We start from the raw sequence: 27172 nt of genomic DNA, 5'->3' as shown, positions 1-27172 counted from the left end.
CAGAGCAGTAGAGCGTTTGAGTATCCGCGATTGTCAGGATGATGTACGGATGTAGTCATGATGCTCCGTTCCATGTATGAGAGTAGTTGAACCTGGCATGTTGTTTGTCTTTCATGTATGAGGCTATGTATAATTATGTTGGAACTCTGTTTTATTCGTTGTGTTTTCTCCGCTATTTCGTTTTCTCTCGGGATTTGTTCCTGGATTTTCCCCAATTTATTTTGGATGTTTCTCATCTCGGTTGCGTTGTCTTGGGAAAAATCCACTCTAGGATGACGCGGAGAGGCAACAGTAGGAACGCTCGTGAGGACGCTCCTGTTCATCGTTCCGCACGACAGGCAAGACACTCCCCCGAGCCGTACGTTCCACCACCGCCTCCAGCGCCAAATCCGCCTCCACCGAACAAATTCTGCGTATGTTTGAGGAAAGGATTAACAATGATCTGATTGAAATATAAAGGAGTGTGCAAGCTATGGTTGGACAGAATGGAAATCAGAACGGTCACCACTCCAAGCTGTCAGATTTTCAGAGAACCAAGCCTCCCAATTTCAGTCAGGTTATTGACCCCTTGGATGCAGATGATTGGTTACGAACCATTGAGAGGAAGCTTGAGATTGCTCGTACTGAAGTAAATGATAAAGTTCCATTTGCAACTCATTATCTTGAAGGCGCTGCCGCCATATGGTGGGAAAACGCAAAAGCCATGTGGCCTACTGATGAAGAAATCACCTGGGCAAAATTCAAGGATCAGTTCTGGAAATATCATATTCCTACTGGAAGGATGAAGGTTAAGCAGCATGAATTTCTCAAGTTCCTTCAAGGAAATCAGTCTGTGGGTGAATATTTGCAAAAGTTCAATCATCTGGCTCATTATTCCCTTTATGACGTGGCCACCGAAGAAAGAAAGATTGACTGGTTTCTTGGGGGATTAAACCCGCAACGCCGATGTATCCTCAGTATGTTTGATTTCCCAGATTTCCAAACTATGGTATACAAGGCTTTCATTGCTGAAAGGGAACACAAGCTTGTATCGGACAATAGGCCTGCTAATAAAAATCACAAGCGCAAGTTCGAGCCAAGGAAGGAAGTGCAGCCAGTACAAAAGGCTCGTACCTGGTAGCATACTCAGGTGGAATACAAGCCCAATTTGTAGGAGAACGTTAACAAGACCACCACACAAGTCAAGAATGTCGTGACCAACCCGGTGTGAGAAGAGTGCCAGTGCAACAATTCTTGCTTCAATTGTGGGAAAACCGGACATTATGCCAGACAATGTCCCAAGAGCAGCAAGGCAAATGCTCTATTCAGCCATAAGTCAACCTTATGGAGTCATGCCCTACCCGGCAAAACATCACTGGGCACGTTCATCACCTCTCCGCAGACGAAGCTCAAGAGAACCCCGAAGTTGTCATTGCAATGTTCTCTGTTAATAACATACATGCCGTAATTTTATTTGATTCTGGGGATTCAACTCTTTTATTTTGTGGAGTTTTGTTGCCCAAATTTTTTTCCTTGTTCCCTTTTGGGCAAGAATATGCTGGTGCGTTGATCAGGAGCAATTTGGTCTGCCGTAATCTGGAATTCAATATCAACGGAGCCTGTTTTCCAACATCCTTGATAATCATTCAGTCTATAAAGTTGGATGTTATCTTGGGTATGAATTGGCTGACCCAATATCAAGTATGCATAAACAGTGCGGCCCGAGAAGTCACTTTGACCAGTCAAGAGGGGCAGACTACCAAATTTTATGCTCAGAGGAGCATACCCAAGAAAGAGATGGTCTTCACCGTTGTGACTGGTGAGTTGGAATTAATTCTTGTGGTCAGTGAGTTTCCTGATATATTTCCAGAAGAACTGCTAGGCATGCCACCAGATCGAGAGCTTGAATTTTCAATAGATCTTGTGCCCGGAACCACACCATTATACAAGAAGTATTACCAGATGCCTTCATCAGAATTAGTGGAGCTAAAGAAACCACTTGATGAAATGCTCCAGAAAAGATATATCCGTCCCAGCTCTTCACCTTGGGGATCACCTGCTATCTTCGTGGATAAGAAGGATGGCAGCCTCCGCATGTGTGTGGATTACTGTCAGTTGAATGATGTCACCATCAAAAATAAATATCCACTGCCCAAGATTGATGACTTGTCTAATTTAAGGATATGATATCATCAACTCAAGATTAAAAAGGAAGATATTCCTAAGACCGCATTCACTACTCGGTACGGTCTTTATGAATATACAGTTATGTCCTTTGGTCTCACCAATGCCTTGCCTTCTTCATGCATATGATGAACAAAGTATTCATGGACTTCCTCGATAAATTCGTGGTAGTCTTCATCGATGACATACTTATATACTCAAAAAGTGAAGAAGAGCACAAAGAACACCTTAGAGCTGTGTTACAACGACTCCGTGACCATCTGCTATACGCCAAATTTAGTAAATGCGAGTTTTGGCTCAAGAAAGTTGGATTTCTTGGACATGTGCTATCCGCCGAAGGCATAGCCGTGGACCCGAGCAAAGTAAATGATGTGCTCGATTGGTTGCCACCCACAACCATATCGCAAATCTGGAGTTTTCTTGGATTAGCCGGATACTACCGTCGTTTCATTTTGCTTGCTGTTTTAATAAAATACTAAGATCTGAAAGTTTTAAATAAGACAGAGTCCTCACATATCTATCTACTTACCTAACTACTCGTTTGATCTTCGCTTATATCTTTTTGGAGTAGCTTGTCATTTGCTCTAGTGCTTCACTTATATCTTTTTGAGCACGGTGTGCTTTAGTTTTTTTAAGAAATTATCTCTTGCTTCACTTAAATTAATTTGAGACAAATAAATATTATGCTCATGATCTTCACTTATATTTGATTGAGCTTATGAAAAGCAACACATGAAAATTAGTTCCAAAGTGTTAGATATCCAATAAGGATATAATAAAAACTTTCATGAAGATCATTGGAAAAAAATAAACTTGATCAGTTGTAAGAGTTTTGAGATATGATGATGTGATATGTGAGTCATGTTGATGAGTAATTATACTTTAGTAATAATATTGGTGTTAAGGTTTGTGATTCCCTATGCAAGCACGAAAGTCAATAGTTGTGCAATGAAATTACATCCTACTTTTGGTGCATTATTCAGTGTTAATTATGCTCAATGCTCTCTTATGAGAATATTCGTTTCTTGGTTGGTCGCTTCTCAATCTTTTGCTAGTCTTCATTTTGCACTAGGTATGATCACTACTTGTGCATCCAAAATCATTTAAACCAATTTTGCCACATGAGTCCACTATACCTACCTATATGCGGCATTCTTTTTCCGTGCTAAGAAAATTTGTGTGTGTCATCTCTAATTTTTAAAATAAATTTCTCTTTTGTGTGATCGTACCGCTCTCGGGGCGGTGAGGGGTGGCCAATATTTTCCATGCTAGACGTGTTATTCTCACAATGAGAGTTTATTCAATTGTCATTGCACGAGAGTAAGGCAATGGATTTAGGGATGCCAAGTCCCGAAATGAAAAATGAATTTACTTTATGTTGTCAAGTAATAAATTCCTTGGAAAGTGTTGGTATGGAGGGCACCCGTGGACACGGTTAGCCATGGAAAGTGAAAGTATGGTGGAAAGAGGAATATATCTAGCATGGAAAGTGTTTGGAGCTCTAAGTCGTTTTCGTTGGGGGGGGGGAGTATGCCTCTCAAAATGTTTTTATCTCTCAACTTTCGCTTTGAGCTCTAGCACCTCTACAAATCCCTACTTCCCTCAGCGAAGGGCCTTTCTTTTTTGCTTTATGCAATTTTTGCTTTTAATTTGAGTCTCCATATTCTCTTATAAAGCACCAACTAGGCGGCACTATGATCATACTTGAGCATTGGCTGTAGCTAATATGTGAGTGTTCTTCATGAATGGATCATTGATTGAGCATGATGGGCTAGGGATAACTTATTTTAGCGTTGATATTTTGAAAGACATGGTTACCTGTTGGTATGCTTGAGTATTTAAGTCCTCATGTCAAAACTAGACTATTGCTTTGAACCATATAAAAGTCCCAATGTCCATGCTATAAAGAAAAGAATATGAGATGACATGTTACGCAACATTCCAAATCAAAAATTTTGTCTTTATCATTTACCTACTCGAGGACGAGCAGGAATTAAGCTTGGCGATGCTGATACGTCTCCAACGTATCTATAATTTTTGATCATTCCATGTTGTTATATTATCATTCTTGGATGCTTTACAATCATTTTATTGCAACTTTATATCATATTTTGGGACTAACCTATTGACCCAGTGCCCAGTGCCTGTTGCTGTTTTTTGCTTGTTTTTTACATCGCAGGAAATCAATATCAAACGGAGTCCAAACATTGCGAAACTTTTTGTGGATTTTTTATCCACCAGAAGACCACCAATGGGCCAGAGCAGCACCTCGGGGGTGCCCCGAGGGGGGCACAACCCACCAGGGCGCACCTGGGGGCCCACGCGCGCCCAGGTGGGTTGTTCCTACCTTGGTAGCCTCCCGCACCCCCTCTTTGCCCTATATAATCCCAAATATTCCAAAAAACCCACTGGGTAACCCGAGATCAGAAGTTCCACCACCGCAAGACTCTGTAGCCACGAGAAAGCAATCAAGACCCCGTTCCGGCACTCCGCCAGAGGGGAAATCATCACCGATGGCCATCTTCATTATCCCGGTGGCCACCATGATGAGGAGGGAGTAGTCCACCCTCGGGGCTAACGGTTTGTACCAGTAGCTATGTGTTTAATCTCTCTCTCTCTCTCTCTCTCATTTTCTTGAGATGTCACGACCTTGATGTATCGCGGGCTTTGTTAATATAGTTGGATCATATGGTGTTTTCCCCTCTCTATGTTGTTGTGATGAATTGAGTTTTCCCTTTGAGATTTCGTTCTTATCGGATTGAATACTTTTATGGATTTGAGAGAATTTGATATATGTCCTGCATATGAATACCTATGGTGACAATGGGGTATTATATTGATTGACTTGAGATATGTTTTGGCACTCAACTCGTGGATTCCTGAGGTGACATTGGGGTAATCTATGCATAGGGGTTGATGCACGTTCTCGTCTTTTATTTCTCTGGTAGAAATCTTGGGGCACTCTTTGAGGTTCTTTGTGTTGGATTGAGTATTATGAATCTGAATTTGCTTTGGCGTTATTTTAGTACGAACTCTTGATAGATCGATCAGAAAGAATAACTTGATGTTATTTTAGTACGAACTCCTAGATAGATCGATTGGAAAGAATAGCTACAAGCAATTTCTTCTTATGTTCTCCACTAGATAGGAACCTTGGAGTGATTCTTCATCGCACGTTGAGGGATGGTTATATGATCCAATTATACCAGTACGAAAAAAGACACATCCGTGACATTTTGGGCTGAACGAATTTTTTTCCTGTCATGCTTATGACACTTCTATGACGATAATTATGACAAAACCCGGTATCATCATAGATGTGGTGGAATCGTACTTCTATGACAAAAAATCATGATGGAAAATGGGCTTTTTGTCCTGGGCGGGCCGGAAACGCAGCTGCAAGACATTCTTTGGGCCGTCCATCACGGAAAAAACCGTGGTAGAAGCGAGGGCAAGGAAAATATCGGGGGAGTTCCCGGTTACGGTGAGTGGTCGGGGGTCGAGCAATGCGCGTTTCTCTTGTAAGTACGCGCGTGTGTGCGAGGAGTTGCGCTCTAAATGAACCCGAGTGAGGCGTTGGGCTCTAACTGAACCCGAGCAGTTGCGCTGCAGGCTACGCGTTACTGAACCCGAGCGATCGATCGATGGATGTTAACTGAACCCGATCGAGCGATTTCTTCGCTACTGCTGTCGGTGTCAAAACCGGCGGATCTCGGGTAGGGGGTACCGAACTGTGCGTCTAGGATTTATGGTAACAGGAGACAGGGGACACAATGTTTACCGAGGTTCGGGCCCTCTCTATGGAGGTAATACCCTACTTCCTGCTTGATTGATCTTGATGAATATGAGTATTACAAGAGTTGATCTACCACGAGATCGTAATGGCTAAACCCTAAAAGTCCAGCCGGACTATGATTATGAGGATATATCTACGGACCTAGCCCTCCGGTTTATATAGACATAGGAGGGATCTAGGGTTACACAAGGTCAGTTACAGAGAAAGGAATATTCATATTTGGTCGCCAAGCTTGCCTTCCACGCCAAGGAGAGTCCCATCCGGACACGGGTAGAGTTTTCGGTCTTCATATCTTCACGGCCCATCAGTCCGGCCCATATCCAATAGGTCGAACACCCGAGGACCCCTTAGTCCAGGACTCCCTGAGTAGCCCCCGAACAAGACTTCAGTGACGAGGTGTTCGGTCTGCAGATAGTCTTCGGCATTGCAAGGCGGGTTCCTCCTCCTATGACTTTAAAGTGATGTATTCAGCTTTCCATTCAATGTTGTACCCCTCGGCTTCCATGCCTTCCTGACTTCAGCTTCCACGTGTCGAGTGAATACAAGAGGTCGGGGTATTTTTAGATATACCACCCTGAACGTATGATACATCTCCGTCGTACCTACTTTTCCAAACACTTTTGCCCTTGTTTTGGACTCTAACTTGCATGAATAGAATTGAACTAACCCGGAGTGACGCTGTTTTCAGAAGAATTGCCATGGTGTTATTTTTGTGCAAAAATAGAAGTTCTCGGAATGACCTAAAAATCAATTGAGATTATTTTTGGAATATATAAAAAATACTGGCGAAAAGATCCATGTTAGGGGGCCCACACCTTGTCCACGAGGGTGGGGGGCGCGCCCCCTGCCTCGTGGGACACCTGAAGCTCCACAGACGACCACATTGACTCCATATATTCACTTTCAGGTAGAAAAAAAATCAGAAAGAAGGATTCATCACGTTTTACGATACGGAGCCGCCGCCAAGCCCTAAACTCTCTCGGGAGGGCTGATCTGGAGTCCATTCGGGGCTCCGGAGAGGGGAATCCGTCGCCATCGTCATCATCAACCTTCCTCCATCACCAATTTCATGATGCTCACTGTCGTGCGTTAGTAATTCCATCATGGGCTTGCTGGACGGTGATGGGTCGGATGAGATTTATCATGTAAACAAGTTAGTTTTGTTAGGGTTTGATCCCCACTATCCACTATGTTCTGAGATTGATGTTGACATGACTTTGCTATGCTTAATGCTTGTCACTAGGGCCCGAGTGGCATGATTTCAGATCTGAACCTATTATGTTTGAGGAGTTCATGTACTCACTATGTGTTAATGCTTTTGTCCGGTACTCTATTAAAAGGAGGCCTTAATATCCCTTAGTTTCCAATAGGACCCCGCTGCCACGGGAGGGTAGGACAAAAGATGTCATGCAAGTTCTTTTCCATAAGCACGTAGGACTATATTCAGAATACATGCCTACATTACATTGATGAACTGGAGCTAGTTTTGTGTCACCCTATGTTATAACTGTTGCATGATTGATTGCATCCGACATAATTATCCATCACCGATCCAATGCCTATGAGATTTTCACATACTGTTCTTCGCTTATTTACTTTTCCATTGCTACTGTTACAATCACTATAAAATAAAAAATATTACTTTTGCCACTGTTACCACTAGTATCATATTACTGTGCTACTAAATACTTTGCTGCAGATATTAAGTTTCCAGGTGTGGTTGAATTGACAACTCAGCTCCTAATACTTGAGAATATTCTTTGGCTCCCCTTGTGTCGAATCAATAATTTCGGTTGAATACTCTAACCTCGAAAACTGTTGCGATCCCCTACACTTGTGGGTGATCAATACTATTTTCTGGCGCCATTTCCGGGGAGCATAGCTCTATTCTTTGAGTCACTTGGGATTTATATCTTCTGGTCACTATGAAGAACTTGAAAGATCAAAGAACCAAGATTTTTCCCTCAACTACAAGGGGAGGTAATTAAGGAACTGCCATCTAGCTCTGCACTTGATTCACCTTATGTTTTGAGTAAACCTGTGACACATACGCATGCTATTGATTCTGATAGGTCGCATGTTATTGATGATGCCATTTATGCTATGCATGATGCTTATGATGAAACTACTTCTATGCTTGATAATACTATGCCACTAGGCAAATTTCTTGATAAACAACTGGCTAGGGCTAGAGAGAATGAAATTATTGAAACTGATAATATTGATGAAAGTGATGATGAAGATTCTCCCCCTAGATATGAATTGCCTGTCGTTCCTGAGGGTTATGTTATGGATGAAGAAACTGCTAGAGACTTCTTAACTTGAAATGATAGATCTGATCTTAAGAAATTATTAGCTAAGCTTAAAGAAAAGTCTTTGAATGCTCGAATGAAATATGACCCTGCTTTTGCTACTTCACCTATCTTTATTACTGATAAGGATTATGGTTTCTCTGTCGATCCTGAGTTAATTACTTTGGTTGAATTTGATTCTTTCTATGGCTATGAATCTGAAACTGTTGTGGCACATCTTACTAAATTAAATATAGCCACCCTATTCACTCATGATGAGAAAACTTGCTATTACTTTATCCTTCAGTTGTTTCCGTTCTCATTAAAGGGTGATGCTAAAACATTGTTTAATTCTCTTGATCTTGGTTGTGTGCGTAGTCCCCATGATATGATTTATTACTTCTCTATAACCCTAGCGTCACCGAACCTTAAGTGTGTAGACCCTACGGGTTCGGGAGACATGCAGACATGACCGAGACGTTCTCCGGTCAATAACCAACAGCGGGATCTGGATACCCATGATGGCTCCCACATGTTCCACGATGATCTCATCGGATGAACCACGATGTCAAGGACTTAATCAATCCCGTATACAATTCCCTTTGTCTAGCGGTATTGTACTTGCCCGAGATTCGATCGTCGGAATCCAATACCTAGTTCAATCTCGTTATCGGCAAGTCTCTTTACTCGTTCCTTAACACATCATCCCGTGATCAACTCTTTGGTCACATTGCGCATATGATGATGTCCTACCGAGTGGGCCCAGAGATACCTCTCCGCTTACACGGAGTGACAAATCCCAGTCTCGATTCGTGCCAACCCAACAGACACTTTCGGAGATACCTGTAATGCACCTTTATAGTCACCTAGTTACGTTGTGACGTTTGATACACCCAAAGCATTCCTACGGTATCCGGGAGTTGCACAATCTCATGGTCTAAGGAAATGATACTTGACATTAGAAAAGCTATAGCATACGAACTACACGATCTAGTGCTATGCTTAGGATTGGGTCTTGTCCATCACATCATTCTCCTAATGATGTGATCTCGTTATCAACGACATCCAATGTCCATGGTTAGGAAACCGTAACCATCTATTGATCAACGAGCTAGTCAACTAGAGGCTTACTAGGGACATGGTGTTGTCTATGTATCCACACATGTATCTGAGTTTCCTATCAATACAATTATACCATAGATAATAAACGATTATCATGAACATGGAAATATAATAATAACCAATTTATTATTGCCTCTAGGGCATATTTCCAACAGTCTCCCACTTGCACTAGAGTCAATAATCTAGTTCACATCGCCATGTGATTAACACTCACATGTCGCATCGCCATGTGACCAACATCCAAAGAGTTTACTAGAGTCAATAATCTAGTTCACATCACTATGTGATTAACACTCAATGAGTTCTGGGTTTGATCATGTTGCTTGTGAGAGAGGTTTTAGTCAACGGGTCTGAACCTTTCAGATCCGTGTGTGCTTTACAAATCTCTATGTTATCTCCAAGATGTAGCTATCACGCTCTATTTGGAGCTATTCCAAATAACTGTTCTACTTGGAGCTATTCTAAATTGTTGCTCCATTATACGTATCCGGTATCTCTATCGGAGCTATCCGGATAGGTGTCAAGCTTGCATCGACGTAACCCTTTACGACAAACTCTTTTACCACCTCCATAATCGAGAAAAATTCCTTAGTCCACTAGTTACTAAGGATAACTTTGACCGCTGTACTGTGATCCATTCATGGATCACTCTTGTACCCCTTGACTGACTCATGGCAAGGCACACTTCAGGTGCGGTACACAGCATAGCATACTGTAGAGCATATGTCTTAAGCATAGGGGACGACCTTCGTCTTTTCTCTCTATTCTGCCGTGGTCGAGCTTTTAAGTCTTAACTTCATACCTTATAACTCAGGCAAGAACTCCTTCTTTGACTGATCCATCTTGAACACCTTCAAGATCATGTCAAGGTATGTGCTCATTTGAAAGTACCATTAAGCGTTTTGATCTATCCTTATAGATCTTGATGCTCAATGTTCAAATAGCTTAATCCAGGTTTTCCATTGAAAACACTTTCCAAATAACCCTATATGCTTTCCAGAAATTCTACGTCATTTCCGATCAACAACATGTTAAAACATATACTCATCAGAAATTCTATAGCGCTCCCACTCACTTCTTTGGAAATACAAGTTTCTCATAAACTTTGTATAAACCCAAAATCTTTGATCATCTCATCAAAGCGTACATTCCAACTCCGAGATGCTTACTCCAGTCCTTAGAAGGATAGCTGGAGCTTTGCATACTTATTAGCATCTTTCAGGATTGACAAAACCTTCCGGTTGTATCACATACAACCTTTCCTCAAGAAAATCGTCGAGAAACAATGTTTTGACATCCTATCTGCAAGATTTCATAAATAATGCAGTAATCGCTAATATAATTCCAACAGACTCTTAGCATCGCTATGAGTGAGAAAGTCTCACCGTAGTCAACTCCTTGAACTTGTCGGAAACTTCTTAACGATAAGTCGAGCTTTCTTAATGGTGACATTTACCATCATTGTCCATCTTCCTTTTAAAATCCATCTGTACTCAACAGCCTTACGACCATCGAGTTGTTCTGCCAAAGTCTATACTTTGTTTTCATATATGGATCCTCTCTCGGATTTTATGGCCTCGAGCCATTTATCGGAATCCGGGCCCATCATCGCTTCTCCATAGCTTGTAGGCTCATTGTTGTCTAGCAACATGACTTTCAAGACAGGATTACGTACCACTCTGAAGTAGTACGCATCCTTGTCATCCTACGAGGTTTGGGAGTGACTTGATCCGAAGTCTCATGATCAATATCATAAGCTTCCACTTCAATTGGTGTAGGTGCCACAGGAACAACTCTTTGTGCCCTGCTATACACTAGTTGAAGTGACGGTTCAATAACCTCATCAAGTCTCCACCATCCTCCCACTCAATTCTTTCGAGAGAAACTTTTCCTCGAGAAAGGACCCGATTCTAGAAACAATCCTTTATTGCTTTCGGATCTGAGACAGGAGGTATACCCAACTGTTTTTGGGTTGTCCTATGAAGATGCATTTATCCGCTTTGGGTTCGAGCTTATCGGCCTGAAACTTTTCCACATAAGCGTCGCAGCCCCAAACTTTTAAGAAATGACAGCTTAGGTTTCTCTAAACCATAGTTCATACGGTGTCATCTCATCGGAATTACGTGGTGCCCTATTTAAAGTGAATGTGGATGTCTCTAATGCTTAACCCATAAACTATTGTGGTAATTCGATAAGAGACATCATGGTATGCATCATATCCAATAGGGTGCAGTTATGATGTTCGGACACACCATCACACTATGGTGTTCCAGGCTGTATTAGTTGTGAAACAATTTCCACAATGTCTTAATTTTGTGCCAAACTCGTAATTCAGATATTCATCTCTATGATCATATCATAGATCTTTTATCCTCTTGTCACGACGATCTTTCAACTTCACACTGAAATTACTTGAACCTTTCAATAATTCAGACTCGTGATTCATCAAGTAAATGTACTCAACATCTACTCAAATCATCTGTGAAGAAAGAACATAACGATATCCACTACATGCCTCAGCACTCATTGGACTGCACACACCAAAATGTATTACTTCCAACAATTTGCTTTCTAGTTCCATTTTACTGAAACCGAGGCTTTCAGTCATCTTGCCCATGTGGTATGATTTGCATGCCTCAAGTGATTCAAAATCAAGTGAGTCCAAACGATCCATCTGCATGGAGTTTCTTCATGCATATACACCACTAGACATGGTTCGCATGTCTCAAACCTTTCAAAAATGAGTGAGTCCAAAGATCCATCAACATGGAGCTTCTTCATGCATATACACCACTAGACATGGTTCGCATGTCTCAAACCTTTCAAAAATGAGTGAGTCCAAGGATCCATCAACATGGAGCTTCTTCATGCGTTTTATACCGATATGACTTAAGTGGCAGTGCCACAAGTAGGTGGTACTATCATTACTATCTTTTGGCATGAACATGTGTATCACTACGATCGAGATTCAATAAACCATTCATTTCAAGTGTAAGACCATTTGAAGGTATTATTCAAATAAACAGAGTAACCATTATTCTTCTTAAATGAATAATCGTATTGCGATAGGCATAATCCAATCATGTCTATGCTTAACGCAAACACTAAATAACAATTATTTAGGTTTAACACCAATCTCGATGGTAGAGGGAGCGTGCGTTGCTTGATCATATCTACATTGGAAACACTTCCAACACATATCGTCAGCTCACCTTTAGCTAGTCTCCGTTTATTTCGTAGCTTTTATTTCGAGTTACTAACACTTAGCAACCGAACCGGTATCTAATACCCTGGTGCTACTAGGAGTACTAGTAAAGTACACATCAACACAATGTATATCCAATATACTTCTATCGACCTTGCCAGCCTTCTTATCTACCAAGTATCTAGGGTAATTCTGCTCCAGTGGCTATTCCCCTTATTACAGAAGCACTTAGTCTCGGGTTTGGGTTCAACCTTGGGTTTCTTCACTAGAGCAGCAACTGATTTGCTGTTTCATGAAGTATCCCTTCTTGCCCTTGCCCTTCTTGAAACTAGTGGTTTCACCAACCATCAACAATTGATGCTCCTTCTTGATTTCTACTTTCGCGGTGTCAAACATCGCGAATATCTCAAGGATCATCATATATATCCCTGATATATTATAGTTCATCACGAAGCTCTAGCAGCTTGGTGGTAATGACTTCAGAGAAACATCACTATCTCATCTGGAAGATCAACTCCCACTTGATTCAAGTGATTGTTGTACTCAGACAATCTGAGTACAAGCTCAACAATTGAGCTTTTCTCCCTTAGTTTGCAGGCTAAGAAAATCGTCGGAGGTCTTATACCTCTTGACGTGGGCACGAGCTTGAAATCCCAATTTCAGCCCTCAAAACATCTCATATGTTTTGCGACGTTTCCAAAATGTCTTTGGTGCCTCAACTCTATACCGTTCAACTGAACTATCATGTAGTTATCAAAACGTGTATGTCAGATGTTCGCAACATCTACAGACAACGTTCGAGGTTCAGCACACTGAGTGGTGCATTAAGGGCATAAGCCTTCTAAGAAGCAATGAGGACAATCCTCAGTTTACGGACCTAGTCCGCATAATTGCTACTATCAACTTTCAACTAATTTTTCTCTAGGAACATAACTAAACAGTAGAACTAAAGCGCGAGCTATGACATAATTTGCAAAATCCTTTTGACTATGTTCAAGATAATTAAGTTCATCTTATGAACTCCCACTTAGATAGACATCCCTCTAGTCATCTAAGTGATTACATGATCCGAGTCAACTAGGCCGTGTCCGATCTGTGCGTGAGACGGACTAGTCAACGTCGGTGAACATCTTTATGTTGATCGTATCTTCTATACGACTCATGCTCGACCTTTCGGTCTTTTGTGTTCCTAGGCCATGTCTGTACATGCTAGGCTCGTCAAGTTAACCCTAAGTGTTTTTGCATGTGTAAAACTGTCTTACACCCGTTGTATGTGAACGTAAGGATCCATCACACCCGATTAACACGTGGTGCTTAGAAACGACGAACTGTAGCAACGGTGCACAGTTAGGGGAGAACACTTCTTGAAATTGTTGTAAGGGATCATCTTATTTACTACCGTCGTTATAAGAAAATAAGATGTATAAATATGATAAACATCATATGCAATCAAATAATAGTGACATGATATGGCCAATATCATATAGCTCCTTTGATCTCCATCTTGGGGCTCCATGATCATCTTGTCACCGGTATGACACCATGATCTCCATCATCGTGTCTTCTTGAAGTTGTCTCGTCATCGACATGCAAGTCGTGATTCCCTTGACAAGAACATGATCAATCTCATACATCACATATATCATTCATCACATCCTTTTGCCATATCACATCACATGGCATACCCTGCAAAAACAAGTTAGACGTCCTCTAATTGTTGTTTGCATGTTTTACGTGGCTGCTATGGGTTTCTAGCAAGAACGGTTCTTACCTACGCAAATACCACAACGTGATATGCCAATTGCTATTTACCCTTCATAAGGACCCTTTTCATCGAATCCGATCCGACTAAAGTGGGAGAGACAGACACCCGCCAGCCACCTTATGCAACTGGTGCATGTTTGTCGGTGGAACCGGTCTCACGTAAGAGTACGTGTAAGGTTGGTCCGGGCCGCTTCATCCCACGATGCCGCCGAATCAAGATAGGACTAGTAACGTTAAGCATATTGAACAAAATCAACGCCCACAACTACTTTGTGTTCTACTCGTGCATAGAAACTACGCATAAACCTAGCTCATGATGCCACTGTTGGGTAACGTAGCATAAATTCAAAATTTTCCTATGTGTCACCAAGATCAATCTATGGTGTCATCTAGCAACGAGGGAGGAGTGGATCTACATACCCTTGTAGATCGCGCGCGGAAGCGTTCAAGAGAACGGGGTTGATGGAGTCGTACTCGTCGTGATTCAAATCACCGATGATCCTAGTGCCGAACGGACGGCACCTCCGCGTTCAACACACGTACGGAACGGAGACGTCTCCCACGCCTTGATCCAGCAAGGAGGAGGGAGAGGTTGATGGAGATCCAGCAGCACGACGGCGTGGTGGAAGTAGCGGGATTCCAACAGGGCTTCGCTAAGCACTGCGGGAGGAGGGAGATGTGTCACGGGAGGGAGAGGGAGGCGCCAGGCCTTAGGTGTGATTGCTCCTCCTTTTCCCCACTATATATAGGGCCAAGGGAGAGGGGGGAGGCGCAGCCCTTGCCCCTTCCTCCAAGGAAGGGTGCGGCCAAGGGGGGGAGGAGTCCATCCTCCCCAAGGCACCTCGGAGGTGCCTTCCCCTTTTAGGACTCTCCCCTTTTTTCTCTCTCTTGGCGCATGGGCCTCTTGGGGCTGGTGCCCTTGGCCCATATAGGCCAAGGCACACCTCCTACAGCCCATGTGGCCCCCCGGGGCAGGTGGCCCCACCCGGTGGACCCCCGGGACCCTTCCGGTGGTCCCGGTACAATACCGGTGACCCCGAAACTTGTCCCGATGGCCGAAATAGCACTTCCTATATATAATTCTTTACCTCCGAACCATTCCGGAACTCCTCGTGACGTCCGGGATCTCATCCGGGACTCCGAACAACTTTCGGGTTACCGCATACTAATATCTCTATAACCCTAGCGTCACCGAACCTTAAGTGTGTAGACCCTACGGGTTCGGGAGACAAGCAGACATGACCGAGATGTTCTCCGGTCAATAACCAACAGCGGGATCTGGATACCCATGTTGGCTCCCACATGTTCCATGATGATCTCATTGGATGAACCACGATGTCAAGGACTTAAATCAATCCCGTATACAATTCCCTTTGTCTATCGGTATGTTACTTGCCCGAGATTCGATCGTCGGAATCCAATACCTAGTTCAATCTGGTTACCGGCAAGTCTCTTTACTCGTTCCGTAACACATCATCCCGTGATCAACTCTTTGGTCACATTGCGCATATGATGATGTCCTACCGAGTGGGCCCAGAGATACCTCTCCGCTTACACGGAGTGACAAATCCCAGTCTCGATTCGTGCCAACCCAACAGACACTTTCGGAGATACCTGTAATGCACCTTTATAGTCACCCAATTACGTTGTGACGTTTGATACACCCAAAGCATTCCTACGGTATCCGGGAGTTGCACAATCTCATGGTCTAAGGAAATGATACTTGACATTAGAAAAGCTATAGCATACGAACTACACGATCTAGTGCTATGCTTAGGATTGGGTCTTGTCCATCACATCATTCTCCTAATGATGTGATCCCGTTATCAACGACATCCAATGTCCATGGTTAGGAAACCGTAACCATCTATTGATCAACGAGCTAGTCAACTAGAGGCTTACTAGGGACATGGTGTTGTCTATGTATCCACACATGTATCTGAGTTTCCTATCAATACAATTATACCATAGATAATAAACGATTATCATGAACAAGGAAATATAATAATAACCAATTTATTATTGCCTCTAGGGCATATTTCCAACAGTCTCCCACTTGCACTAGAGTCAATAATCTAGTTCACATCGCCATGTGATTAACACTCACATGTCGCATCGCCATGTGACCAACATCCAAAGAGTTTACTAGAGTCAATAATCTAGTTCACATCACTATGTGATTAACACTCAATGAGTTCTGGGTTTGATCATGTTGCTTGTGAGAGAGGTTTTAGTCAACGGGTCTGAACCATTCAGATCCGTGTGTGCTTTACAAATCTCTATGTTATCTCCTAGATGTAGCTATCACGCTCTATTTGGAGCTATTCCAAATAACTGTTCTACTTGGAGCTATTCTAAATTGTTGCTCCATTATACGTATCCGGTATCTCTATCGGAGCTATCCGGATAGGTGTCAAGCTTGCATCGACGTAACCCTTTACGACGAACTCTTTTACCACCTCCATAATCGAGAAAAATTCCTTAGTACACTAGTTACTAAGGATAACTTTGACCGCTGTACTGTGATCCATTCATGGATCACTCTTGTACCCCTTGACTGACTCATGGCAAGGCACACTTCAAGTGCGGTACACAACATAGCATACTGTAGAGCATACGTCTTAAGCATAGGGGACGACCTTCGTCTTTTCTCTCTATTCTGCCGTGGTCGAGCTTTTAAGTCTTAACTTCATACCTTATAACTCAGGCAAGAACTCCTTCTTTGACTGATCCATCTTGAACACCTTCAAGATCATGTCAAGGTATGTGCTCATTTGAAAGTACCATTAAGCGTTTTGATCTATCCTTATAGATCTTGATGCTCAATGTTCAAATAGCTTAATCCAGGTTTTCCATTGAAAACACTTTCCAAATAACCCTATATGCTTTCCAGAAATTCTACGTCATTTCCGATCAACAACATGTTAAAACATATACTCATCAGAAATTCTATAGCGCTCCCACTCAGTTCTTTGGAAATACAAGTTTCTCATAAACTTTGTATAAACCCAAAATCTTTGATCATCTCATCAAAGCGTACATTCCAACTCCGAGATGCTTACTCCAGTCCTTAGAAGGATAGCTGGAGCTTTGCATACTTATTAGCATCTTTCAGGATTGACAAAACCTTCCGGTTGTATCACATACAACCTTTCCTCAAGAAAATCGTCGAGAAACAATGTTTTGACATCCTATCTGCAAGATTTCATAAATAATGCAGTAATCGCTAATATAATTCCAACAGACTCTTAGCATCGCTATGAGTGAGAAAGTCTCACCGTAGTCAACTCCTTGAACTTGTCGGAAACTTCTTAACGATAAGTCGAGCTTTCTTAATGGTGACATTTACCATCATTGTCCGTCTTCCTTTTAAAATCCATCTGTACTCAACAGCCTTACGACCATCGAGTTGTTCTGCCAAAGTCTATACTTTGTTTTCATATATGGATCCTCTCTCGGATTTTATGGCCTCGAGCCATTTATCGGAATCCGGGCCCACCATCGCTTCTCCATAGCTCATAGGCTCATTGTTGTCTAGCAACATGACTTTCAAGACATGATTATGTACCACTCTGAAGTAGTACGCATCCTTGTCATCCTACGAGGTTTGGGAGTGACTTGATCCGAAGTCTCATGATCAATATCATAAGCTTCCACTTCAATTGGTGTAGGTGCCACAGGAACAACTCTTTGTGCCCTGCTATACACTAGTTGAAGTGACGGTTCAATAACCTCATCAAGTCTCCACCATCCTCCCACTCAATTCTTTTGAGAGAAACTTTTCCTCGAGAAAGGACCCGATTCTAGAAACAATCCTTTATTGCTTTCGGATCTGAGACAGGAGGTATACCCAACTGTTTTTGGGTTGTCCTATGAAGATGCATTTATCCGCTTTGGGTTCGAGCTTATCGGCCTGAAACTTTTCCACATAAGCGTCGCAGCCCCAAACTTTTAAGAAATGACAGCTTAGGTTTCTCTAAACCATAGTTCATACGGTGTCATCTCATCGGAATTACATGGTGCCCTATTTAAAGTGAATGTGGATGTCTCTAATGCTTAACCCATAAACTATTGTGGTAATTCGATAAGAGACATCATGGTATGCATCATATCCAATAGGGTGCAGTTATGATGTTCGGACACACCATCACACTATGGTGTTCCAGGCTGTATTAGTTGTGAAACGATTTCCACAATGTCTTAATTTTGTGCCAAACTCGTAATTCAGATATTCATCTCTATGATCATATCATAGATCTTTTATCCTCTTGTCACGATGATCTTTCAACTTCACACTGAAATTACTTGAACCTTTCAATAATTCAGACTCATGATTCATGAAGTAACTGTACTCAACATCTAATCAAATCATCTGTGAAGAAAGAACATAACGATATCCACTACATGCCTCAGCACTCATTGGACTGCACACATCAAAATGTATTACTTGCAACAATTTGCTTTCTAGTTCCATTTTACTGAAACCGAGGCGTTCAGTCATCTTGCCCATGTGGTATGATTTTCATGCCTCAAGTGATTCAAAATCAAGTGAGTCCAAACGATCCATCTGCATGGAGTTTCTTCATGCATATACACCACTAGACATGGTTCGCATGTCTCAAACCTTTCAAAAATGGGTGAGTCCAAAGATCCATCAACATGGAGCTTTTTCATGCATATACACCACTAGACATGGTTCGCATGTCTCAAACCTTTCAAAAATGAGTGAGTCCAAAGATCCATCAACATGGAGCTTCTTCATGCGTTTTATACCGATATGACTTAAGTGGCAGTGCCACAAGTAGGTGGTACTATCATTACTATCTTTTGGCATGAACATGTGTATCACTACGATCGAGATTCAATAAACCATTCATTTCAGGTGTAAGACCATTTGAAGGTATTATTCAAATAAACAGAGTAACCATTATTCTTCTTAAATGAATAATCGTATTGCGATAGGCATAATCCAATCATGTCTATGCTTAACGCAAACACCAAATAACAATTATTTAGGTTTAACACCAATCTCGATGGTAGAGGGAGCGTGCGTTGCTTGATCATATCAACATTGGAAACACTTCCAACACATATCGTCAGCTCACCTTTAGCTAGTCTCCGTTTATTTCATAGCTTTTATTTCGAGTTACTAACACTTAGCAACCGAACCGGTATCTAATACCCTGGTGCTACTAGGAGTACTAGTAAAGTACACATCAACACAATGTATATCCAATATACTTCTATCGACCTTGCCAGCCTTCTTATCTACCAAGTATCTAGGGTAATTCTGCTCCAGTGGCTATTCCCCTTATTACAGAAGCACTTAGTCTCGGGTTTGGGTTCAACCTTGGGTTTCTTCACTAGAGCAGCAACTGATTTGCTGTTTCATGAAGTATCCCTTCTTACCCTTGCCCTTCTTGAAACTAGTGGTTTCACCAACCATCAACAATTGATGCTCCTTCTTGATTTCTACTTTCGCGGTGTCAAACATCGCGAATATCTCAAGGATCATCATATATATCCCTGATATATTATAGTTCATCACGAAGCTCTAGCAGCTTGGTGGTAATGACTTCGGAGAAACATCACTATCTCATCTGGAAGATCAACTCCCACTTGATTCAAGCGATTGTTGTACTCAGACAATCTGAGTACAAGCTCAACAATTGAGCTTTTCTCCCTTAGTTTGCAGGCTAAGAAAATCGTCGGAGGTCTTATACCTCTTGACGTGGGGACGAGCTTGAAATCCCAATTTCAGCCCTCAAAACATCTCATATGTTTTGCGACGTTTCCAAAACATCTTTGGTGCCTCAACTCTATACCGTTCAACTGAACTATCATGTAGTTATCAAAACGTGTATGTCAGATGTTCGCAACATCTACAGACAACGTTCGAGGTTCAGCACACTGAGCGGTGCATTAAGGACATAAGCCTTCTAAGAAGCAATGAGGACAATCCTCAGTTTACGGACCTAGTCCGCATAATTGCTACTATCAACTTTCAACTAATTTTTCTCTAGGAACATAACTAAACAGTAGAACTAAATCGCGAGCTATGACATAATTTGCAAAATCCTTTTGACTATGTTCAAGATAATTAAGTTCATCTTATGAACTCCCACTTAGATAGACATCCCTCTAGTCATCTAAGCGATTACATGATCCGAGTCAACTAGGCCGTGTCCGATCTGTGCGTGAGACGGACTAGTCAACGTCGGTGAACATCTTTATGTTGATCGTATCTTCTATACGACTCAGGCTCGACCTTTCGGTCTTCTGTGTTCCGAGGCCATGTCTGTACATGCTAGGCTCGTCAAGTTAACCCTAAGTGTTTTTGCATGTGTAAAACTGTCTTACACCCGTTGTATGTGAACGTAAGGATCCATCACACCCGATTAACACGTGGTGCTTAGAAACGACGAACTGTAGCAACGGTGCACAGTTAGGGGAGAACACTTCTTGAAATTGTTGTAAGGGATCATCTTATTTACTACCGTCGTTCTAAGAAAATAAGATGTATAAATATGATAAACATCATATGCAATCAAATAATAGTGACATGATATGGCCAATATCATATAGCTCCTTTGATCTCCATCTTGGGGCTCCATGATCATCTTGTCACCGGTATGACACCATGATCTCCATCATCGTGTCTTCTTGAAGTTGTCTCGTCATCGACATGCAAGTCGTGATTCCCTTGACAAGAACATGATCAATCTCATACATCACATATATCATTCATCACATCCTTTTGCCATATCACATCACATGGCATACCCTGCAAAAACAAGTTAGACGTCCTCTAATTGTTGTTTGCATGTTTTACGTGGCTGCTATGGGTTTCTAGCAAGAACGGTTCTTACCTACGCAAATACCACAACGTGATATGCCAATTGCTATTTACCCTTCATAAGGACCCTTTTCATCGAATCCGATCCGACTAAAGTGGGAGAGACAGACACCCGCCAGCCACCTTATGCAACTAGTGCATGTTTGTCGGTGGAACCGGTCTCACGTAAGAGTACGTGTAAGGTTGGTCCGGGCCGCTTCATCCCACGATGCCGCCGAATCAAGATAGGACTAGTAACGGTAAGCATATTGAACAAAATCAACGCCCACAACTACTTTGTGTTCTACTCATGCATAGAAACTACGCATAAACCTAGCTCATGATGCCACTGTTGGGTAACGTAGCATAAATTCAAAATTTTCCTACGTGTCACCAAGATCAATCTATGGTGTCATCTAGCAACGAGGGAGGAGTGGATCTACATACCCTTGTAGATCGCGCGCAGAAGCGTTCAAGAGAACGGGGTTGATGGAGTCGTACTCGTCGTGATTCAAATCACCGATGATCCTAGTGCCGAACGAACGGCACCTCCGCGTTCAACACACGTACGGAACGGAGACGTCTCCCATGCCTTGATCCAGCAAGGAGGAGGGAGAGGTTGATGGAGATCCAGCAGCACGACGGCGTGGTGGAAGTAGCGGGATTCCAACAGGGCTTCGCTAAGCACTGCGGGAGGAGGGAGATGTGTCACGGGAGGGAGAGGGAGGCGCCAGGCCTTAGGTGTGATTGCTCCTCCTTTTCCCCACTATATATAGGGCCAAGGGAGAGGGGGGAGGCGCAGCCCTTGCCCCTTCCTCCAAGGAAGGGTGCGTCCAAGGGGGGGAGGAGTCCATCCTCCCCAAGGCACCTCGGAGGTGCCTTCCCCTTTTAGGACTCTCCCCTTTTTTCTCTCTCTTGGCGCATGGCCTCTTGGGGCTGGTGCCCTTGGCCCATATAGGCCAAGGCACACCCCCTACAGCCCATGTGGCCCCCCGGGGCAGGTGGCCCCACCCGGTGGACCCCCGGGACCCTTCCGGTGGTCCCACATGTTCCACGATGATCTCATTGGATGAACCACGATGTCAAGGACTTTAATCAATCCCGTATACAATTCCCTTTGTCTATCGGTATGTTACTTGCCCGAGATTCGATCGTCGGAATCCAATACCTAGTTCAATATCGTTTCCGGCAAGTCTCTTTACTCGTTCTGTAACACATCATCCCGTGATCAACTCTTTGGTCACATTGCGCATATGATGATGTCCTACCGAGTGGGCCCAGAGATACCTCTCCGCTTACACGGAGTGACAAATCCCAGTCTCGATTCGTGCCAACCCAACAGACACTTTCGGAGATACCTGTAATGCACCTTTATAGTCACCCAGTTACGTTGTGACGTTTGATACACCCAAAGCATTCCTACGGTATCCGGGAGTTGCACAATCTCACGGTCTAAGGAAATGATACTTGACATTAGAAAAGCTATAGCATACGAACTACACGATCTAGTGCTATGCTTAGGATTGGGTCTTGTCCATCACATCATTCTCCTAATGATGTGATCCCGTTATCAACGACATCCAATGTCCATGGTTAGGAAACCGTAACCATCTATTGATCAACGAGCTAGTCAACTAGAGGCTTACTAGGGACATGGTGTTGTCTATGTATCCACACATGTATCTGAGTTTCCTATCAATACAATTATAGCATAGATAATAAACGATTATCATGAACAAGGAAATATAATAATAACCAATTTATTATTGCCTCTAGGGCATATTTCCAACAGTTGTTATGGTACCTTATCCCTATTTGGACCGTTTATGTTTTGCCACGACGGTGGCATTGTGTCTTTCGTAGACACGGGGCCACCCAGGACTAGCCCAGTGGGGAGTGAGTCGGAGTGGCCGGGAGAGTGTCATGGCAATGGTGGGGTTTCGTCGGAATGCCATTGGTCCACCGGAATGGGAGTGCGAGGCCATGGCTTCCGTGGTGTGGTTACAGTGCACTACGTCTGCAGAGTGTATTCAATCTATCGATAGCCGAGTCCACGGTCACGGACACACTCCAAAGTAGGTCACACCATGGGTCAATGTTTAATTAATTTTGCACACTAAGTTATGAACTTTGCACTGTTGAGAGGATGATGGTGGGAAAATCATCTTGATGTTGGCGACCAAGTGTTGGTCATGGTTGTGATTGCCGAAAAGATCGCCGTTTGGTTACGAGGTAACCCGATCAAAGACCACGAGGTTGGTCCGTTTGTGATCCGAAAATGATCACCGTTGGTAAGCAAGTCCAAGGGACTTATTTCACAAGAGTATGATCACAACATGTATGATATGATGCTGCATTAGTAAATCAATTGGTTAAATATCATGATGTTGTTTGTCATTATGTTTATGTTTGTTGTGAGCTTGCAAGTACATTCAATGTACCGACCTGGCGTGTCATGCCAGCTTTCATGTAAGTCTCGTTGGAAGGGAGTGCTGACCGAGTCTAGATCATGTCCACATCGGTGTCCCTGTGCTATGGAGTTCCACTACGATGTTGTTCCGTTGCCGCGTAGTTGCTATGAGCGAGGCCCCTTTATGTTCACTAAATAATGTACATATTGTTCAGCCGCACCGTGTGTGCCGCTTGGCCTCGTCACCTGTTGTAATATGAACTATGATCCGCTAACATTAATAAAGCGGCTGTCTTCTGTACCAAGATGTTGTGTGTTGCCAGAAGACATGGTCTCTGGGCTGGCAATGCATGGTAAACCGGTTGCTCTGAGCCGGGGTGCCACAACGCTTGGTATCAGAGCCGCGCTGACTGTAGTCCATGCTAGACTATGACGTGTTAACTGGACGTTAGTTACAAGTTTAAGTTGAGTGCCGGTAGTATTTGTAGCTGGTTGTTGCATTGTATGCGCTTGTTTTATTTTTATGCTAACCTGCTAATGGTTGTGAGTGTAGATGGCTCTAGTACCGTATCCGTGCCACTTGTAGCTGATGCCGTACACGTCGCCGCATCTCCTTTGTAACTTGTGGCATCAGCTGTACCCCCTCGGTGATGACCCAGTCTATCGTGTGTACCGGGAGCATCTAGCAGACTCATTGTATGAGTATCATGTAGTGGTTACTCTGCGCACCAATTCCGATTCCAGCACTTACACTCGTACCTCTCGGAGAAGTTTTGCCTCTACCGCTTCTCAGGCTGTCAAATTTGCTGCATTCGAGGTCCTCGTCGAGCTCCGTTATAACGAGGTCCGGATGCAGAACCTCCAAGGTTTCCACTACTATCCCTCTCCGCACGACACTGGTCGTGTCCGCTTTCCCATCATTGATCCGGAGTCTGATAGTGTTGCTAGTCACCTTTCTCTTTATATCACTTCTAGCTACCTTATGATCCACGAGGTGGCTCGAGAGCTGACTCCTGCTCGTACTTCTTTAGCCACTACTAGATCTTTCACTACTCCATCCTCTACGTGATTTACCCCTTATATTCCATCTAGTTCTAGTTCACCTATTTCACCTGTTACTCCTCCGAGTAGCTCGGGCACCTCGACCGTAAATCCTCTCAGTGCTCCTGCTGAGTGGGTTTCCCTTCTCACTACTCCTGTAGCCCTGATGCTTCACCCTACACCTGCCACGGAAGGAGAGCCCTCGAGGCAGCGTCGTCATGTTACCTTTAACCCGGATGTTTCAGTTAACGTCGTCAGTTCGGGATCCGAGTCTGCTTCAGGAGAGGACCTCGCAGCACCAGCAGAGCAGTAGAGCGTTTGAGTATCCGCGATTGTCAGGATGATGTACAGATGTAGTCATGATGCTCCGTTCCATGTATGAGAGTAGTTGAACCTGGCATGCTGTTTGTCTTTCATGTATGAGGCTATGTATAATTATGTTGGAACTTTGTTTTATTCGTTGTGTTTTCTCCGCTATTTCGTTTTCTCTCGGGATTTGTTCCTGGATTTTCCCCAATTTATTTTGGATGTTTCTCATCTCGGTTGTGTTGTCTTGGGAAAAATCCACTCTAGGATGACGCGGAGAGGCAACAGTAGGAACGCTCGTGAGGACGCTCCTGTTCATCGTTCCGCACGACAGGCAAGACACTCCCCCGAGCCGTACGTTCCACCACCGCCTCCAGCGCCAAATCCGCCTCCACCGAACAAATTCTGCGTATGTTTGAGGAAAGGATTAACAATGATCTGATTGAAATATTAAGGAGTGTGCAAGCTATGGTTGGACAGAATGGAAATCAGAACAGTCACCACTCCAAGCTGTCAGATTTTCAGAGAACCAAGCCTCCCAATTTCAGTCAGGTTATTGACCCCTTGGATGCAGATGATTGGTTACGAACCATTGAGAGGAAGCTTGAGATTGCTCGTACTGAAGTAAATGATAAAGTTCCATTTGCAACTCATTATCTTGAAGGCGCTGCCGCCATATGGTGGGAAAACGCAAAAGCCATGTGGCCTACTGATGAAGAAATCACCTGGGCAAAATTCAAGGATCAGTTCCGGAAATATCATATTCCTACTGGAAGGATGAAGGTTAAGCAGCATGAATTTCTCAAGCTCCTTCAAGGAAATCAGTCTGTGGGTGAATATTTGCAAAAGTTCAATCATCTGGCTCATTATTCCCTTTATGACGTGGCCACCGAAGAAAGAAAGATTGACAGGTTTCTTGGGGGATTAAACCCGCAACGCCGATGTACCCTCAGTATGTTTGATTTCCCAGATTTCCAAACTATGGTATACAAGGCTTTCATTGCTGAAAGGGAACACAAGCTTGTATCGGACAATAGGCCTGCTAATAACAATCACAAGCGCAAGTTCGAGCCAAGGAAGGAAGTGCAGCCAGTACAAAAGGCTCATACCTGGTAGCATACTCAGGTGGAATACAAGCCCAATTTGTAGGAGAACGTTAACAAGACCACCACACAAGTCAAGAATGTCGTGACCAACCCGGTGCGAGAAGAGTGCCAACGCAACAATTCTTGCTTCAATTGTGGGAAAACCGGACATTATGCCAGACAATGTCCCAAGAGCAGCAAGGCAAATGCTCTATTCAGCCATAAGTCAACTTTATGGAGTCATGCCCTACCCGGCAAAACATCACTGGGCACGTTCATCACCTCTCCGCAGACGAAGCTCAAGAAAACCTCGAAGTTGTCATTGCAATGTTCTCTGTTAATAACATACATGCCGTAATTTTATTTGATTCTGGGGATTCAACTCTTTTATTTTGTGGAGTTTTGTTACCCAAATTTTTTTTCCTTGTTCCCTTTTGGGCAAGAATATGCTGGTACAATCCCCGAGATCGTTGATGAGGAGCAATTTGGTCTGCCGTAATCTGGAATTCAATATCAACGGAGTCTGTTTTCCAACATCCTTGATAATCATTCAGTTTATAAAGTTGGATGTTATCTTGGGTATGAATTGGCTGACCCAATATCAAGTATGCATAAACAGTGCGGCCCGAGAAGTCACTTTGACCAGTCAAGAGGGGCAGACTACCAAATTTTATGCTCAGAGGAGCATACCCAAGAAAGAGATGGTCTTCACCGTTGTGACTGGTGAGTTGGAATTAATTCTTGTGGTCAGTGAGTTTCCTGATATATTTCCAGAAGAACTGCTAGGCATGCCACCAGATCGAGAGCTTGAATTTTCAATAGATCTTGTGCCCGGAACCACACCATTATACAAGAAGTATTACCAGATGCCTTCATCAGAATTAGTGGAGCTAAAGAAACCACTTGATGAAATGCTCCAGAAAAGATATATCCGTCCCAGCTCTTCACCTTGGGGATCACCTGCTATCTTCGTGGATAAGAAGGATGGCAGCCTCCGCATGTGTGTTGATTACTGTCAGTTGAATGATGTCACCATCAAAAATAAATATCCACTGCCCAAGATTGATGACTTGTCTGATTTAAGGATATGATATCATCAACTCAAGATTAAAAAGGAAGATATTCCTAAGACCGCATTCACTACTCGGTACGGT

At 43.1% G+C, this 27172-nt stretch overlaps 2 protein-coding genes across 2 annotated transcripts; both read left to right on the top strand.

Moving 5' to 3' along the window:
* The first annotated feature begins 472 nt into the window (after positions 1–472).
* LOC147976131 (uncharacterized) lies at positions 473–1120 on the top strand. The gene has a single exon (XM_087520744.1). It carries the CDS (start codon positions 473–475, stop codon positions 1118–1120), a length of 648 nt encoding a protein of 215 aa, XP_087376870.1.
* Positions 1121–25401: 24281 nt separating this feature from the next.
* LOC147976130 (uncharacterized) lies at positions 25402–26049 on the top strand. Its single transcript, XM_087520743.1, has one exon. It carries the CDS (start codon positions 25402–25404, stop codon positions 26047–26049), a length of 648 nt encoding a protein of 215 aa, XP_087376869.1.
* The last annotated feature ends 1123 nt before the right edge of the window (positions 26050–27172 follow it).

Source organism: Triticum urartu, chromosome 4A (assembly GCF_056163025.1).
Source record: "Triticum urartu cultivar PI428250 chromosome 4A, HENAU_Tu73, whole genome shotgun sequence".
NCBI lineage: Eukaryota > Viridiplantae > Streptophyta > Magnoliopsida > Poales > Poaceae > Triticum > Triticum urartu.
This window is presented reverse-complemented; position numbering and strand designations above follow the sequence as displayed.